The sequence below is a fragment of the Sparus aurata genome, chromosome 18, assembly GCF_900880675.1.
Source record: "Sparus aurata chromosome 18, fSpaAur1.1, whole genome shotgun sequence".
Taxonomy (NCBI): domain Eukaryota; kingdom Metazoa; phylum Chordata; class Actinopteri; order Spariformes; family Sparidae; genus Sparus; species Sparus aurata.
The window spans coordinates 29,637,094-29,656,962 of NC_044204.1; the positions used below are offsets into that span (position 1 = coordinate 29,637,094).

At 42.8% G+C, this 19,869-nt stretch overlaps 1 protein-coding gene across 1 annotated transcript; it reads right to left on the reverse strand.

Annotated features, from left to right (window-relative positions):
• Positions 1–4,801: 4,801 nt before the first annotated feature.
• On the reverse strand, positions 4,802–19,256 carry slc9a6a (solute carrier family 9 member A6a). Its single transcript, XM_030397046.1, has 16 exons — positions 18,819–19,256; positions 17,424–17,623; positions 16,861–16,938; positions 16,655–16,731; positions 16,338–16,450; positions 15,283–15,388; positions 13,071–13,212; positions 12,522–12,627; positions 12,201–12,289; positions 11,489–11,602; positions 11,102–11,213; positions 10,810–10,963; positions 10,491–10,521; positions 10,322–10,407; positions 9,226–9,331; positions 4,802–8,853 (listed from the first exon to the last, which is right to left on the reverse strand). The coding sequence occupies exons 1-16, from the start codon at positions 19,108–19,110 to the stop codon at positions 8,581–8,583; spliced, it is 2,079 nt and encodes a 692-aa protein (XP_030252906.1). The 5' UTR covers positions 19,111–19,256; the 3' UTR covers positions 4,802–8,580.
• Between the last annotated feature and the right edge of the window lie 613 nt (positions 19,257–19,869).

Here is a 19,869-nt window from a genome sequence, read left to right on the forward strand (position 1 = left end):
TTTTCCGCATCAGCGAGCGCTGAGACCAACAATCACCTTTCTGTGCGCGGCGCTGAGCGGAGATCCCAGATTATACGACCCCTTTATATTTATTATCCTCTCTGTATTTGAACGTTTTTGGCTGTTTGCAACAGATGGACCGACTCCTTCAAGGTTGACACACTTTTGTCCTCCTCACTCTCTCCTTCTTTGGTAATGAAGAGGGGAATTACATCAAGATGACTCATTTCTTAACCCAAAGTAAATGCATGCAGCCTGCGAACTCCCCCCTCAGAGTTAATCCACCACCAATTACAAAGGGATGATGAAGTGCTCTGAAGGTGTTGTGTAAGGCAGATGGCAGCTTTTAAATCGAGGGTGTCACTGAGACTTAACAGCCCGGACTCCATCCAGAGAGATACACATCTAACAACAGGATGGAGGTGTGAGAGGGAGGCTGTGTGTGATGGTGCAGTCAGGGTGGAGATGTGAAGGGAGGATTTTTAAGGTCAGGAGGTCACATGTGTTGTGTTTGAACATCTGGAGCAGGACTTATTATTATCTTATTAATAATATCTTATTTAAAAGTGATGGGGACGGATCGTTTCTTTGGTTGAGAAGAAATTAAAGGGGCTCTTTGGGTTGCGGAGAAGAAATTCCAACTGAGAATTTTAACATTTACAATATTTATCAGGTTAAAACTCAGAGATATTTATTTTTTAACCGAGCTGTTCTCAGAGGAAAATCAGGTCCCCAGAACACTGTTTGAAGATGAAAAGGTGGCAGGGTCCGCCACATGTACACAGTATAAAACTGTGTTGTCCTTTAAGGTCAGTTTTTTTCTGTTTATTCAGTCATGATAACAAAGGGAGTTTGTTCATTTTGTTAGTTTAGGCATAAAAAGGAGTCGGTTAGTGAAGAACTTTCACTTCTCATGAAAGTTTCTCCCCAAAAACTACAAAAGGCAACTTTAAGAAATAAATCAGAGTTCATAAAGTTAGTGTTTCTTTGTTTGACTACATTTATCTCCCTGAATATCCACAATTCTAATAAAAATTAAATTCCATGTCATGTTTTTTGAGCAGGTAAGAAACATCTCCTAATAACTGTACCATTAGACACACACTCATGCTTTGTTTCTCTGTATAAAGGTCCCGACACTGCAGGTAAGAATGATGTATGTTGGGGGATAAAAAATGACTTGACTTGGAACTTGACGTAACTTAAAAGTGGAAACAGACTTCAGAAAACCGTTTAAAATTCCAGCAGCCTGGCTAATTTCCAAAGCAAAAAAAGAATCTCAATTTGACCTGAAATAAACCCCTGATCTCTGCTATGGAAGGCAGAGTTAATCACCCGGTTGTTATCAGTGAAGAGGCATTTTTGTTATGTACTCCAGTAGAAAGAACGTCAGTTTTGAACCGCCTCACGTCCTGGTGGTGAGAGAAAACATCTACATGAAACACCGGAGATTTTCCATCCAGTGACTGCCCACCTGTTCACTCCTCACTCTGTCACCCTCCATCTTCACCTTCTTTGCCTTCTCCATCCACGTGGAGAAGAGTTTCCACAGTTGTTCCAGTTGCTCCACTGTTACCTGGAGACGTGGCCGCGGAACACAACACCTCTTCCTGTTTTGGTTGCACAGGAACCAATCTATCTAATCTTACACAGATGATGTCATTTTAAGGTTGACTACAAGGACCCGATCTTACTTGACACAACCTGTGACTTGACTCGGGACTTGCTTGAGACTTGGATTAATGTTGATGGGGGGCCTCGTGGTCTGATCTGTGCAGGTCCATCTGGGTGGAGAAGTTTTTAGGGGCTGGCTGCAGGGGTGCAGATCCGATGTTAGGATTAGGGGGGGGGGACACAAAAGTGAGTTTTCTCGGCACATCATTCAAAAAGTACTGCACAGGGAATCATTTATTGTGCTTACCTTTCTTGTTTTTGTCCTAAACAGACAACAGCGCGTATCACTGCTTACTTAAATGTAATATTCGTAAATCATAATTTTAAGGGTCTACTCATGCTCTTATCTTTCACCTCCCTCCAAGCCTCCCAGATCCCCAATTCTTCTCACCATCTTCCTTTTCTCCCAGTGTATGGGACTACTTTATGCATGATTAATTGATATGGATGAATGTCAAAATATGAAGCCCTAACCAAGGGGCGTAAACTAACTGATCATGTTTTTATAATGCCAGTTATGCTGGTAAACAGTTCTGAATCTAAAATGTGAAGAATGTGAAGTCTGAAAATACATTTGTTCAATTTTGAATAATTTAGTGTATTTTTATTGGGGGGGACAATTCATGTTTTTCAGAAATTGGGGGGGGACATGTTCCCCCCCGTCCCCCCCAGGATCTGCACCCATGGCTGGCTGTCATGTCATGAAAGCAAAAGCAATCAAGAATCTTGTTTTTACTGGATGACGCAACAGAGGATACGCAGCAGTAAACGTCTTCCTCGATCCATTGTCGTCGTATGAGATTTCGTCTTGCAGTAAGTAAAACAATCCAGTGGAGTGAAAGAGTGCCAAGTGAGTGGGAATCAGAAGGTTCTGTTCTGTGCTGGAGCTAAGTGGCCCTTTAAAACGACTGTTTCCGCCCTGGACTCTAACTCCACTACTGAGACATTCTTGAGCAGACTGGAGGGAGTTGTGCCCATATTAGGAACACGTTACCTGATATCTCAGCTGGGAGAGTAAACTGGCATTAGTCTGCACTGCTCAGGGCGTGGCTCTCTCATTTACACAACTCGGCCCTTTTATCTCGGACAGATGGGTGAAATTTGTCGAATATGCATTTTGGAAGGTGCAAAAAGATAGATTTTTGGTTCACATACTCACTGACAGCATTACAAATGACAGAGAAACAGAGGATCATCTAAAAATATTTGATTAAAATGTGAGAATAAGATGTAAATACAAGACAGGAAGATGAGAAAGGTGCGTCTTTCACAAGGTGCCCTCTGATGACACTTTCATTCAATAAATACAACCTTAGGGAGTCACTCAGCACTCATGTCGCACGCTGGGGACAGTTTGACACATCAGGGTCTCAGAGTCGACTCGCATCAAACAATAATTCATGCACACTTTGTTTTTCATTCACACGTCTGGCGTGTTATCAGATTGGGAGTCGGGGTGATCGATCTGGAAGACGGCCACGATCTGCTTTCGATGCAAATCAGAGAGCTGCTGCAGTATTTAATGTCCTCGTACTTCAGCTTCCAAACCTTTACATAACCTCATCGACTGGCAGATACAGTATGTGCTACTTGAACAAACTACAAGGCCGTGCTGATTGGATGAATGTCTTCACCTTGTTCTTCCTTAGCTGACGTATTGCAACGTTACAGCTGACAGCATGACGGATGAAAAGCGTGTGCCAAAAAAGAACAACTGCATCTTTAATGAGATATAGTTAAATGGTGCAAATAGAAGCTGCCAACTCGCCGAAAAAATCCAGAACTTCTCCCAGTTCATGTCGCTGATTTTACTGAAATATTCATGTTGAAACCTGTATTAAATTCACGGGACCTTTTAAAATCCTGTAGCTGGACTCCAACCACTTTTTTGGTTATGAATGAAGGCAAGTGGTCTCTGTCAAAACAAAATAAAAGACAGGACAGAGTCAGGTGTGAGCCAGACCTTCTGGAGGAATAAACACCTGGAGTCACTTTGGATTCTGCGCTGATCTGGAGCCGCTTACAGAAGGAATGAGAGCGTGGAGAATTCTTTTAAAATGTGGATTCATCTTCACTCCCGTTTATCGGCCTGACTGCAGCAGGGATCCGTGGACGTGACCTCCATCGCCGGGTGCTGTAACGCCGACTGCCGAGTGAATCTGGAGGGGAAACATCACCTCACAGAGAGGAGAGAGGAGAAAGAAGGGAGGCAACTGGAGTCTCGGGTGAGTGCTGAGCTGAGCGAGAGTTGACCTGAAGTTAGAACACATACAAATCAACTAATACACAGTAAAGTGTTCTGGCCGTTTGGGAAGAATATTCTTTTATACACGTTAAATTTAGAATCATTCACCAACTTCCTTCCTCACTCTCTGACTGGAAGTTGTAAGTGAGCAACCAAATGAAATGCACGGTTCCCCTGAGTTTCCTTGTTCTGGAAATATCTGGGATAACGTGCGTGCACAGCTTGACAGAATGTGGTCTAGTTGATTTTATACATTTCAATGCTAAATTCTTTTATATATTAAAATACAAGAAGACAAGGAGCCTAAACTTGTAGAAGTCTTTCCACCATTTTTCCTGAATCCCAGCTTTCTGATCTTATAAACCTGCACAGAGTCTCCTGTGAATCATCCTGACGGGTTGCATATGTCTACAGGTCGTGACCGGGTCGCTGTTTTTTTCTCTCCTCAGATTGTTTTTTTATTAAACTTTCGGAGGCCTGAAAAACAAACCAACTTCTAGAGCGCAAACACTTCATTGTGTATTTTCTTTTTTTCTGCTCATCATCCCGCTGGTTTATTTTGCCATCGTTCGGTGGGAACCGCATCACAACCCTGCTTCAGAGCAGGACCATCAGGCCCCAGTCTAACTTTATCCCACTGGAATATTTAACAATCTTTAATAGCGTGTAATCTTGGTCTCACTGCCACATTTCAGGTATGAAGATTATAAACCCTAACGAGAAAATCCCCCTCCTGGACTTACGCAACTCGAATAAAATCACTCCTGGCACTAATCTTCTTTTGGATGATCTCATGAGCTCCACAGATACATTCTTACACAACCCCGGTTATCCATTAGAAGAGGAAACGAGGTAAATGACGAGGCCATTGCAGCGAAGGGCTTTAATCAAAAGCACAGGCTTCTGTTTATTGACCGTTGCACGCACATGGACAGGTGAGAGTATATTCACACAGATGTAAACAGTCAGTACCTGCGACACAACGGGGGAAGAGAGACGACGCGACGTCTTCCTCTCTCCCTCGCACACACACACACGCGCACGCACGCACACACACATCCCATACACACTTGCAGGCATGAGCACACGTTCACGCATTCACACAGAGAATTTGCAGTATAAAGATAGAGTGGACTGTCTGAAAACACAAAGCACAGCAGGCCTCTTTGGTCAGCTACTTCAGACAAAACTTCCAATGATCAAAGCCCATCACGAGTCACCATTCAGAGAACAGAGAGAGAGAGAGAGAACACATACTGGCAGAGCAGTAGGCAAACACCGAAACCTATATCAGCTTTTTGCAGATTTCACATTATTTAATGTGTCAGTTGAAGAACAGTGGCACACACATCTGCTTGTATATATATTTATATATATATTTTTTTTTTTTTTTTTGAACGATGAATGATTCATGCTCTGTAGAAGTCGACAGCATTCAGACGTTTTTGCAGACACACATCAGAGTACCTGAATGGTAAAGTGATAAGATGGAACGAAAGCATGAAAAGGGGACTTTTAACCATCTCGACTGCGACGGGGAAATTCATTCTAAAACTTGAAATTCTACCGAACATCGACGCGAGACTCGTTAAACTGACGCGACTTGTTTGACATTCATCTGACATTTTTCCACAACCTTCCAAAAACAAATTTAAAAAAAGGTAAATAATATTAAAAAAAAGCAGCCGTTAGATAAAACATACAACGTAGCAAAACAATAAAACATTCTGGATGAAGAAGTGCAAATTTTTTTTTTTCCTTTCACGTCATCGCTTCCCTTCTACAAAATAAATTCAACGACAACAACAAAGGACACGTGCTAAAAAAAAAACTTTGTCGGGAACGAATCGTTTCCTGGGTTCCGATGGAGTCAAGAGGCATGCCTGATTAAAAAAACAAGAGGAAAACACTTTCTGTCAGAAGTTCCTGCACAGCAGAAGATAACCGTGGGAGGAAGCTTGACATCTTCCTTCCACCTCCGTATCATCTCCAACACAAACACACACAAACACTAACTAAGCATCTCTCTTTTTATTTCTCTCACCCTCTTCTTTTCATTCTCTTGCATCCGTTTTGCAATGTCGTTTCTCCTCTCTGGCTCACCGAGAGGACGGAACGCAAAAACGGTGTGTTCAACTTTTAGTCGCCTTGTTCGTCAGTGTTTTCTGGCTCCCGTCCACGTCAACACAGCGTTGCCACGGCGTCGCCCTGTCAACACTTCCTGTTAGACCCCGCGTTAACAGCTGCTGCACTCCGCACACGAATTAGATCACTGAACCTTCCTCCCATCCAGAAATAAGACGGCAAGTAAAACGTTAACACATCGCTCCATCTGAACCATTAATGATTGTGTGTATTTTTAAGACTTCGTGCTCTTTAAACCCTCACGCACCGTCCAGTCTCGCACAGCAGAGAGAGAAACAGCCAGCATGGAAACAACGATTGTTGTTCTTATTCCAGCAGTTTTCATAATGACAAGCTGCCACAGTACCAACGTTAATATCTGCTCATATCTGAAATCAAGTCATTACAATAATCACGGCCATCCCCTGTCTTATTCACTGATCTTACGGACATCATTGTATAAAATTGAGGGGCTGCAATTAATTAATGATTTAGTTGCTCAGCAACAACAAAAGAATCAATTGGGAACAATTCTGATGATTGAGTGAAAGTATTTTTGAAGCGAAAATGCTTCAAATTCACTGCGTCCAGCTTCTAAAATGTACATATTGGCGATTTTGTGTGTGAATCTCTTTGGGTTTTAAACTGTTGATCACACGTAACGAGACATTTAAAGGGTAATTCCAGTATTTCATACAACAGGTGCAAAACGTTTTTGAATTGGTCCAGTTAGTTTAACCTGTTCCTTATCAAATACAAACTAACTTGTTAAAGTCACACAAAGTAACACAAACAACTAAGCGATCGAAGCAGCAGCAGGACAATAACTCCCATCTTCTGCGAGGTAAAATGACTGTTTTTGTCAATGAAGTCTGGTGGCTTTGAAAGGGAGAGATATAACAGCTGTTTGTAGTTAAACAAAAGGATGCTCTTCAAACAAAAAAGGTCCAATTATTTAGGGATCTTTCCGGTGATCTCATACTGTTGCATCCCTGTTTCCCAGCTGTCAGCTGAGGCAAGCAACTGGACTGATCTCAAAACATTCATCTATTCTTGTACCACCATCATTTTATATTAAAAAATACCAGAATAACCCTTGAAATATATCAACTCAAGTTCTGGGAAATTGAATCTGTCATGAGAATTTGTTTTCACTGGTGTCAGACACTTTACAGGCCAAACGACTGATCAGTTTCACAAAGAAAATTGCTTCATCGATAGTGTTTAAACTGGTTGCAGACCTAAACAAAATCTGATTGAGAGAAAATCAATTCTCTGATGTGCCTTAATTAAACTCAAAGAGTGACTCGCTTCACTTGTGTGTGGATTTCATGTATCTGTGTGCGTTTCTGAGATTCATTTAATGCTAAAATTTGATCCAAAGTCTCGACATTTACGCGCAATCGCAATAGAAAATGTATTGAAAAAGCTAAATATGTAGGACAAATGTGATTCAGCTTAAAGTCCTTTAAGCTCTGTCGCAAAAAAACCCAAAAAGGATACAAAACACTTTTAAGGTCGCCTGCGTTCGGTTTTTCACAAAGCGTCCGAATGCAGGACAGAAATGGCACTAAGCTTTCTCCGCTCAAACACGTTTGGATCTTGTCGTCAGAACAACAGCCCTTCGTTCTGCTGTGAGCAACATCAGCTTCTAAAATAAGGTGTAAAGCCCCTCTCTGTGTCACAGTCAAAGGTCGTTGGGAGAGATCCACAACTTTCACTGCCAGGTTACACTGCATCAGTACAGTGGCTCGCATTGTTACACACTATTTACAGGCGGAGAGCACAAACTGACAGCCCAAACACCCACTGAGTAATATTGCTACCTTATGGACAGAGGTGTCTGTTTGTTTTTGTTTTTTTTAAGTTATTTTTCCTCTTTTATACGAAAGAAAAAACTGCGTGACCGCCCACCCTGATCCGGCTCTGCTTCCCAGAGCCGATCCGTGTACGGGCTGCCATGCTTTTTAAAACTACATTTCCCAGGCACTTGATTGTAACAAAGTGTACAGTAAAGTTATCCACTGGGTCAGCATGCCTCTGATGCACAGATAGAAGGCAGCAACATTCAAGGTCAGACCCGAAACACAAAAGCCCCGTAACCTCCCACACAAAGAAAACGACAAGCATCCTCAGCATGCATATCAAAGTTATAGTACTCCTGTGATATACTGTACATCGACAAAGTAGCTCGTGGTTGCATTTACACACTAACACATGCTGCTAGACCTCTGTGCAATGCTACAGTAAGGTGACTGACTTTAAGCTGAACTAAGAAGAAAAAAAAACCTGCAAATAAATAAAGACTATATTACAATTAACGGCAGATGCCAGAAAGGTGTGGAAAGGAGCAGAACAAGAATGAGGTAGAGACAGTGAGTTGCCACTAGAGGGAGCGAAACGTGGCGATAAAGGAAGAGAAGCGAGGCGGGATGAGAAACAGTGAAGGACGGAGTGTCAGGTACTGGTCGGTTTGCTCGATGGCTCGGGTCAGTTCGAGTCGGGACGGTTCGTCTGGGTCTTCCGGTGAAAGGCCTTCACATCCGCATGCCGTGGTGGAGGTCTGTGAAGGGCGGCTCAGAGTCATCCATGGGCAGCACCAGGCGGGTGCCCCTCATCACCAGCTCGTGATCTCCGTACGTCAACTCCCTGTCCAAGTCGTCGGAGGTGGCGGCGCCGGCGAATGCCGCGCCGCCGCTCGTGTGGGCACCTGAGGCGTCTGTGCTGACCGTGATGTCGCCGTAGGTCAGGTTGATGTCGCCGTCTGTGAGGATGAGGTCGGAGTCGTCATCCTTCAGCTGGCACTCGTTCTGTCGAGAGGAACAATGAAAATGAAGAACAGGAAGTGACTGGACTATAGAAATTCAAGCTCAGAATTTTAATATCTACAATATTAGTAAGGTCCCCAGAACTTTGTCTGGAGCTAGAAAAGGTGGCAGGGTCCGCCAAATACAAACAGAGTAATCTCTAAGGTCAAACTAAATAATTCTGATTAAAATGTCTTCCGCAAAACTGCAGAGTGCACCTTTAATATTCCTCTCATCTGTCCAGTGAGACAACATCTTTCGCTTCAAACTGAACCTCCGTGCTTCGTGACTCATCTGAATAACTTCCATCCGTTAATACAATATAAAACTTAACAAACACAGCTGAGCCAAAAATAGCTCCTGTGTGAGTCTGACCTCATAGGCCTGAGGGCTGGTGAGGAAGCGGGCGAGGGGGCCGCAGCAGGGAGGCAGCGTGGCTGTGAGAGGGGGGCCGCTGTGAGTCAGGATGGGCTTCAGGTAGCTGGAGGGGGGGGGGGGCTCGAGTCAAGGACATGATAACAATGAAAACGAGCACTGAGAAAAAGAGAGACGGGTTACACACAGAGAGAGAGAGAGAGAGAGACGAACTCAAGTGTGATTAATGAAGAGCAACTAAATGAATGAACAATTGGCTTTTTTTTTATATTCAGGTCAAAAGGTTAAAATGATCACAATTAAAGTGATTTAATGAAAATACATTAAACTTCATGACCTTCATACTTCGCAGCTAATAAAAGAGATCATTTGTCTTCTGTACACGGTGCTCCCTCTGCTGTCTGACACTGTGAAGTACAGCCGTCACTACACCAGTGTCCCTTCAACATACAGGGCTAGTGTAGTTTTTTGGGGGCTGTCTTTCCCAAGTGCCACTCAGGGTGGAGGAAGGAAGGAGGGGGAGGGGAGGAGGACTTAAGACCTTTTCTGTAAGGTGATATTAGACATGGAAAACAAACGTACCATGCTTGTGTAGTTAGGTTAAAATGATCAGTGTCAAGTGTTATAAATGTTTCTTAAGGCTGATGACTTGCTGTCACACTAAACCTGACCTCTAGTATCGGGAAAAGAACCAAAAACCTATTCTTGTTTTTGTTCTGCTAATTTGTGATTTATATACGAGGATTTCTGTTGTGTCTGTTGTTTGTATCTTACTCTTAGTTTCTCTGTCAGAGGTGCAGCATTCTTTCAAAAGCCAATCATCTACTTGTCTGTTTCTTGTAACAGTTGTGGCGAGATCATTATCATAGTTGTGACTAAAAGTTACAAGTTATTAGACGCAGGTAACTGAAATGGTTGCAAATATGTCGCACAACCATGTTACACCCCTTTCTTTCCCTTTTTTCCTGTCTGCAAAGGCCACATACTTTTATCTTTTTGAATCAAAACAAAACCAACTACTTGAAAACAGACAATTTTAAAAAAATCAGTCAATCAATATAAATTTATCACTTGTATGAATCACTTCCAAGGATACTTGTGGTCGAAGTTGTACCAAATTCTGAAAAGCCAGGCACTTTCTTGTTTGGTGCTTCTTCTCTCCGGGCCTTCAGTGATACTCATCTGTGCGAACACGGAAAACGTGGAGTTAGAGGTTTTCTTACAGACATTACAGTATTTAAGTGTTTCTCAAGAGGCACACTTACAGAGTTATCTTGATCAGAGTCCACTCCCACTCTGTGAAAGAAAAGAGAGAAAAAAAAACATGGAAATCAGCTGCGTAAGTGTTGTTAAGCGTGTTTCCCACGTTTAGCAAGTTCCTGAGCAGCGAGGCACCACGTAAAGGTGGGCGTTTAAATATAAAACAGCCTTGAGGGGCAGAGAAAAAGGTTTCCATGAATGTTTTGACCTGATAGGTGAACTAGAGGAGCTAAACACATAATACCCTAATGTGTCAAACCCCTGCAGTGTTATAAACAAATGTGAATCCAGTGAATCTGATAGGTGAGGGAGGGAGAGGCGTACCGAATGCGCTGGCACGACAGCATCTGCGTCGTGCCACCTCCACAGATCCAAACCGTGAAGAAGACCACGAGCAGAGTGGTGGAAAACATCATCTGACGGGCGTATGTCGCCGTGTCCCTGATGGACAGGGCGAAGGTCATCGCTCCTCGCAGTCCTGAAGAGCACAGAGAACATTAGACGCAAACAAGTATGCCAGTTATTCTTTAAGACAGATCAGGTGATCTCTGATTACAAGCCTTTATTTTATTCTCTTCATATCTAGAGGCTCACAGTGTTCAGGATACATACTGACCTGCAAACATCATCATGTGCTGGAAGTTTGACCTGATCTTGTTGCGCCGTCCCAGATTTAGAAGGAATGAGAGAGGGTAGATGTTCGCAGCTCGTCCCAGGAACACTGCCACCTGGGAGGGACGGAGGTCAAGGAGAGGACAACGAAACAGCGACACAGTGAAGCGTCCTCATTCTGTGCCAAACTATTTACTGCTCCTTTAAATCAATTACAGCTTGCCTCGTGGATGTCAGGTGTAACGCTGTGGGATCTTTTTATTTTCTGGCGTCTGAAAAGCGCTGATACTAGTGGGAGTTCCACATTCCTGCGCTGACACTGACACTGACACATGTTGTGATGAAGCAGAGGATTTGAGTGCAGCAGGTAGTTCACACGAGCAAAAGATACAAAAGCTCCAACGATGAACATGGGATTAAAGACGTGGTTCTGGAAGGTGAACAGGGTCAGACCCATGTAGGAGAAAATGAAGTTCTCTGCCAGGAAATTTAGCAGCTCGAACAGCTGCAACACAAGAGAAACGACATCAATGCAACCTTGGTACACGTGGAAACACAAGTGACTCTGACAGCAATTTAACTGTTGTTTTTAATTAGTTTGGTTCACTGATGTCACACGCCCTCAAAGCTTATTTTTAAACTGTTTGATGACGAACATTTGAAGGAACATTGCACAAATGTGCATTTGTGTATCGGCCGATTTATTTATCATCTGGATTCATTTTTCACTCCCTAATATCTGTATCTGCACCAAAAGCTGCATATCAATCGGGCATTTTACCTCGTCATTCTACCTTGTTTGGGTCACTCAACACAGAGTTTTACTTCAACAGATGACACAGATTCATGAGCCGAGCCACAATATCAAACCATAAATCTGAATTTACAAGGCTCGACCAACAAACCCACTGCAGCATTTTATAGCTTGTAAACTGACACACGCTTTTTATTAATCTTGTGACATTTTCACTTTTGACTTTGTCTCTGATAAACTCCACCTTTAGCACTATTGTCAAAATGCTGGTTTAAACACAAGTCAGAATTTATTGTGTGTTGAAAAAGACAAGAAAAGAGCAGTGGTGAAGCTGTCCTCCAGGTCTGACCTGTTTGGTCCTGTCCTGGGAGTCGGGAGACAGGTTGTTGAAGGTGTAGTGGGCCTGAGTGATTCCGCAAAACAGCACCGCGACCACACCTGCAGCACGCCAGGAGGGACGGAGACGCACAAGAGAGAGACGATCAATAAACACTGATTATTACCAACAGTGTGACCGAGTATTTGATCCTCAAGGGAAACATATTTTGTGCTTTGTCCAAGAGATTTACTGTCTAGTAAATGCTGGTTGGAGTGAGTGTGTGTGTGTGTGTGTGTGTGTGTGTGTGTGTGTGTGTGTGTGTGTGTGTGTGTGTGTGTGTGTGTGTGTTACCTGTGAAGCCGCAGGCCTCGGCCAGCAGGAATGTGCTCCAGGACATGAGGAAGAACAGAGCCGTCTCCAACAGCTGGAAATCTCTCAGCTTAGTGAACTTTGTCACGTGCGGTCGACAGTCAAGGAGTTTAACAAGACACTGAGACACGGCGAGATGAACTCCGATCAAACTTTTATCTATTATTCATAACGTCGGAGAAAGGACAGGTGGAATAATTTCATTTGTCACCCAAGTAAGGTGATGTGTTACAAGGGGAGTCCTGACTGGACTCGGATTTTAATGGAGAAAATGTCCTTATTAAAAATTATTGTTGCCCGTTTCTTCAAACAGTAAAAATGTTTCATTATCTGCAGACTTCCCACAAAAAACACTATCAATTAAAAAGCTCCAACAGAAATGTTTACCAGCAATATTGTACGTAAAAAGGATTTAATTAAACGTTTTACTGTGCTTATGCTTTGCTTTCTTTTAGTCTTAAAAGGAAAGTTCTACAAATATACTTTTTAGTATAAGTAAATTAAACAAATAAGCCGCGCCACAAAGGATATGAGAGCGGTGACGATTCCTGTGGCCACGCCGAGAGCAAAGGAGCCGCTGAACACTCCGAGGAAAATCCCGAAAGACTTCAGCATCGCCGTGCCCTCGAAGGTGTGGCTGTTGTCTCCTTGTGGCTGGTACGCTACGATAGACCTGAAGTAACACAAAATACAATCACCGATGAGCACAAACATAACTTACAAAGCCTAAATTAAAGCCTGCACACAGAAAATAATATCTCTAGCAGGTCTCTTTGTACGGGAACTTAAATTCAGTTGTGCCGCTGTTGGCCTTCACAGCAAAAAAAACTTGTGCAAACTGGATGAGTTCAGAAAAAGAAGAGCAGAGTGATGTAGCGGTGAGAGGGCTGGAACAGAAGATTCTCTATTTGGACAGTTCAGTGTTAATACTCAACCTAGGACAAGCTTTTAAAAGTCTACTGCAGTGATATTGCTTGAAATAAGTGCAGATTTGTGATGAAGCCTTGAGACGGAATCGATGCAGGTGAGTTCCCCCTGAGGTCAGGATGTCTTGTGAGGGGACACATGTTCTCACAGTGTCGCACAGCCGAAACCACGGCACCGTGTCAGCGCTAGAGAACGGTCTGGCTGCACTCATTACCACTCTGCCACATGGGGGGAAATCATCTGGCTTGTTTGTTGTTTTTCTAACCAACCACAGTCATCTTGGGCAGCACAAATGCAGCGCCAGTGCTCCTGCAAAACAATGACTTTTTTTTTTTTTTTTGGTGGACCATTTGCAAGCGGGGAGGCAGGCCCTGGGATTAAAATGGCTAATCCCCTGCAAAAGAAAAGGTAACAACGGCTAGCTTTATAAATATAAATATTAAGAACCACAAGGAAAAACTGATGCAATGTCTAGTGAATACAATTCAAGATTTTTACTAAAAGAAACATGTTACAAGGCTTGTGTACTGTGATTAAAGCACAAAAGTATCCAATTAAATTCATTTATGAAGGTCTGAAGGTCGATGTGAGCACTGTAGCCACGTGTGTTATCTCACTGTCATAGAAGAAAGGAAATGGCTGTTCGACGGAAAGGCTGAAACCGACAGTCTGCATCTGGTGCGTCGGATGAATTGTCCCATAAATAGATAATAAAGTATACTAAATGTTATGCTGTATTTTTGGCTTACTTTACTGCCATTTACTGACTGTTTTCTCCAAATAAACACCATTACATGCTGCAGGTAGAGCAAGAAAACTGACTACAGAGATTTATCCTTGCTTTAAGATAATTTAGTCCAAATAGGGAGATACTTCACCTACATGTCAGTCTGATTTCAGTTTATACAGCAACTCTGTGACCCCTGACAGTTAAGTATCAGCACTGAACTGTCCCGATAAGGTCATACTCAAAAGAACAAGACGACACTCCTCAACACACTCCCGAAAATAATGAAGCTCCTTCAAGTGCAGTCTGAGTTGAGAGGCGTTTTATCGCAGAAGAGTTATCTAAAAATTTGGCCGGGTAGTTGTCAGTCAGAGAAAGCAATTACAGAAAACAATTTTTCTTTTCTGCCAAAGTACTTTTGAGATAAAATGGAATGAAAGTGATATGTTCACCATCCACAGTCCACGCACACTCACAAAACAAATCACCAGGTAGTTTGTCTGTTATCATTCCTGGCGTCTGGCCGTCGCTTTGGCTTCTGTGTGAACAGTTTCTTCAAAAGATAATAGGAATGTGTTCTTAGCTGGCGCAGCAGCAAAAAAGAAAACCCAGATATAAATGAGAATGTAATGAAATCTTTTGCATCTCTAGCGGAATAAGCCGGAGTGGGGAAAACAGATAGCTGGTGATTTGTCATGTTTGTCCCAAGGCACCGCAAAGGCAAGACACACAATGCCATGCTCTACTTAGTGCACCCGTTCAGTGGGACGGTCAGAGTCTCTCCGCTGGGACCGGCCCCTCCACGCTGCCTGCTGTTATAATTTACAATTCTGGGGAAATAATAACATTTCGAGTAGAGGAGGAGAAAAACTGAGTGTTAGTTTAGCGACCGCCTCGTGTTCGACACAGCGCTAATGAGAAGCTGATATCAGATTAGTTAAAAGGTCACCGGCGAATGTGTAGGTCATGTCTTGCACATTCACCGTTTCTCTCAATCAGTTACGTAGGAGCTTTGTACACAGTCGGGATGGTTTGGGGTGGATACAGACTCATGGTTTGGGTGTGTCGTCACGAAGACGGATGACTTACGAGGACAGAACCAGGGCCACGGCGTCATTGAGGACACTCTCCCCAAACAGCAGAGCGTACAGATCCACGTCCACCTGCAGCTCGTTGAAGATAGCCAGGACCGTCACTGTGGAGCGAGACAAACACGTGAAACACTGTTGATATACCTCCATTTCACCACAGACCAAAATAATGATACATATCACTGAGCAAGATGGAGGTGGGTGGAAAGCGATGCTACAGATGGGTCAGTGATCAGCCTGGACGATATGAAAATCTGTCTTTTTGTCTCTTTGCTAAAAAAATACATTATTTAATATCATTCTGCTTTGGCTCTAAAGCAGCAATCTGTCGTCTAACTCAATGTCACGCCCACAATAACTTCCAATTACATATTTTACATACGTGTTACTCTCAATCTACAAAGTGACTCGTGTAATAAACGTAACAGAGTAAAAGCTTCCAAGATGTAGTGGAGTGGATTTATGAAACAGCAGAAAAAAAGGAAATATTCAAGTATATTTGACTAAATTCTATTCAATTATTGGCTATTTTAAATTCTGACATTAAGATGTTGATGTTTACTGCAAATGTACAATATGTACATCAGTTCCAAATATTGTCTCCTTAATTACTAATAACATGTATCAGCAAACAAAAAAATCAACATATTGCTTGATCCTTATTATAAACTTATACTGTAAATATAAATATTCTTGTACTTTGCTTTTTACTATACTTCTATTTTACCATTTTGTAGAAATAGGAAACAATGAAAGACTTGAACTGATAAATGCTGCTAAATTGACATTTTTCAATTTTTTTTCCCAAGTATTTATTAGATTGTTTTTTGTTCAAACTGATAATTTTATTGCTTTTTGATTTGATTCCTGCAACGTGCAAAGTCAGAAGAACCAAAACATCCAAATATGTTTGGAATTGTTGTCGTCCCACCTCAAAGAATTACTCAACAGTACAACAGAAATTATGTTGTTTCCAAAGATGCTTGTTTTGTTATTTTTCCATTGTGAAACAGTATAATCAGTGTAACCTATGCGCTTTGGAAGTGTACGCACCGGGGTCTGTGGCGGAGACGATGGCTCCAAAGAACAGACAGTCGGTGAAGAAGAAGTCTCCGCCCAGCTGTCCCACCTGCTTCATCAGCATCACGCAGCCGTACATCAGCAACCTGACGGAGGAACAGCGGGTGGATTAGCATGTCGTCATGAACAACACTGATTTTATTGCCGTCACGGGCACTTTAACACCAAAGTCACTGACACATATGAACACTGCTGTGGCATACAATGAATTTACTGAATGCACATTGTGGTGACTATATAGAGTTGCACGTGAGAAATCGGAATGATGGTTTTATTTTATTTTTTCTTACCCGATGACAAAACAGGAAATAACTGTCCCCAGAAAGGCATAAGCCAGGATGGATCCCATGTTACGGAAAAAGTGTCTCTGAAAGACAAAACAATTACACACATCAATGATCTGACTGAAGGGTGAAGTGTAACTAATGTTATTGCTTTGAGATTAACAAGCTTTTAGTTTTTTTAAGCAGCAGAAGAGAGAGAAAAACTACAGCACCCTTTTCAAGCTGTAGCCAGCGTGGAAAATGATCGGTGGGAGGAGAATATTGAAGAACACTTCGGGGTCAAAGGTCACCTGAGTCACACACACACACACACACACACACAAAGGATAAAAATACAGTCACAAAAAAAGACACATCTGGTACGTCATAAAGTAGCTTCCAGAACAATCTACAAAACACTCTGACAATAGCAGAACGAGGAGATGCACGGGGAAATTAACAGGGTATTAGCTGTAAATGGAGATCAGTGCTGTATTAAAAGTTGTCTTTATGTGACGTTGCAGGTTTAGTCTGTAATAGACGACATGTGTGGTGAGCGAACCTCAAACAGTAATGGAACAACTCGAAAGATTGCAGCCTTTGTGGCACTCTCTCTACATGTTCCTTGTTTTGTGGGTGTGAATCTCGACAGCACACGACCGCAGAATGACAGTCATGACTCCAAAAAAGCTCAAGCGGCTCCATCTTTCACTGAGAGCATCCTCCTGCCACTGATCTCCCCATAACTTACAATCCTTTATGAACATTTTGAGGACTTTGACATGCTGGCCTGTACCTTTCGCAGCATTTCATTATCTTGCACGTTGTCCACCTCGTTGGCGTTGATCTCTCCTTTCAGGGTGTACTCGTAGAATTTCCCGCTGACGTTGATCAGCAGGGTGGCGGGGCTGGCGTTTACGGGGCAGCCCAGCGTGGCGTTGCTGATGTCCCGGGGAACGTGGATGCCGTAGCGCAAGACCACGCCGACAAGCAGGCCTGAGGAGGGAAGTTAAGGAGGAGGGAAGTTAAGGAGAAGCGAGACAAACGGGACACAAAGGGCAGAGTTGATTACTGGTGCAACAAGGAGGCTAAAATCAATGACGAGATGTCACGAGAGGATGTGAGGTGCTGCTTTAAATTTACAAAAGGATCATCTAATGTTTCATTATTATTTTTTCTGTCGAAATAAAGAGCATGAGATCAGTTTCTGGTGTGAAATTAAAGTCAGATCACCTTCAGGACTAAAACTCCAAAATAAATACGTGTTAAGGCGCCGCACCTGTAATCTGAATGAAGCCGAGTGGAGCTATGCCTGGAATTACATGACCTCACCGAAACAAACACTACGCACCTATAAAGATAATTACATGTGAGCTCACGCCGTCACAGGAGCAACAGAATCAGGCACAGTTTCACTTTTTCACATCACACATTTTCACTTGAAAGCAGCAGAATCCACTACTGCGGCCAAGCAGGTGAGCCGACACAACGGTACCGTACCTAGACATTATGGCTGCCACATGTCAATGGAATTCATGATTTTTATTGTTATGATCTACAACTATGGCAGCCAAAATGTCTCCTGTGAAAGCTCCTACGGGCGGGCTAGCAAATATTTGACTAAGTCATACTGTAGATACTAAAAGTAACATGACTCCACTACAGCGTGACCAACTTACTCATACTCACTGCTCAGGGAATTATTTTAAAAAGGAGAGACATTTGGGTGCTCTCCAGAGGTGCCACCATGTCACAGCAAGTAAGAACTGAAAGTAAAGAGCAGTCACAGGCAAGTTAGTGGTGTTTTTTTTCTAACAGATGTGAGGGAAGGGTTTTTTTAGTGAAGGAGGAAACAGTCGACCACACATTGTGCAGCCTGCTTGATATCAAGCACATAAAATGTTGGCCTTAGGGAAGTGAAAATGTAGGTAAGTGAACATTTGGTGCAGGAGTTTTCAAGCTACAGTTTCCACATCTAGGGGCCACAAGTACCAAATGTCTGAATGTCGTGCAGGGTGCAGATAAGGGGTTCATTCTGTCCTAAGTTAGCCATTTTTTAGGAAGAAGAAGAAGAGGAAGAAGAGGAATGAGGCCCTGACAATGACATCCATTCATCTAACATCTAATCATGATCCCCACATGAGAGCAAACGACACTGATGACGTCTCTCAGTCACGCCGGAGCATCTCACCATAAATCATCGCCAGTCCAGTTTCGTGCAGGAACCTGAAGCGCCGGTGTTTGAAGAGCCAGATGGTGAGGATGGTGAGGGTGAGCAGCAGGATGAAGATGAGCAGGTCGGCGCTGTCCTGCCGGTGGCTCTCCTCAGCCTTTTTCTCGGTAACGATGTTCTCCATGGCACTGTCCTCCTGAGGTGAGGATGCTCGGCACACACAGATGCACACAGACAGGCTCACCAGCACGAGCAGCCACAGCGTCCTCGTCGCCCTCCAGGCGCTGTTGACAGTCACTTTAAACACCATGTCGGTGTCCTTTCAGTCAAATGCTCCGGTGTCGTCGAGGGGAACAGCAAACTTTGGGGCCAATATTATTCACGAACTGGGGGGAGTGCAGAGCAGAAAGACGACAGCAACAGAGGAATCAATTCCGGCCCGGAAGTGAAAACTATTTTTTTCCAGAAAGTGTACAATGTTTATTTCAGTGTAAAAGCACCGTGGCGTCAGGTTGCTTGTTTAAATCCACTATCACGGACACATCGTGGCTTTACGTATTGTTTATGATTTATACTGCTTGTGAATAAAGAAATAAATAGATTACGCTGTTTTACACGCTACATTACCTGTGCTATAATGCTAGGTTTAACTAACGACTCTTATTGTGAAATATCAAATATTTACCACTCTGAACAGGAAGTGAGATGAAAAGAGAGACACATTTAATTTCTTATCTGTTTCTGTTCTGTTGATCGACTTGGGTATTATGCCAGGTTAAAAGTCCAATGATTACTAAAAATGGTTTTGTAAAAAATAAAGATAATATTTCCCAGGGCGTTTTTGTAATGACGTTTTTCCTTGTACCGATGCTACGACTTGTCCTCACCCTTGTAGTACAACTAAACCACTATAAAACGCCTAACTACAATTAAGATATTTTACTAAATAAGTATTTTGTATTTTTAAATAACCCTTTTTTTTCACCGAAGCTCGATTGTCCAAAGTCTGGCGATGCAGAGGCGGGAATCAGTGGTACCTTCATATTTATCGGAATTTAATAATTTAGAG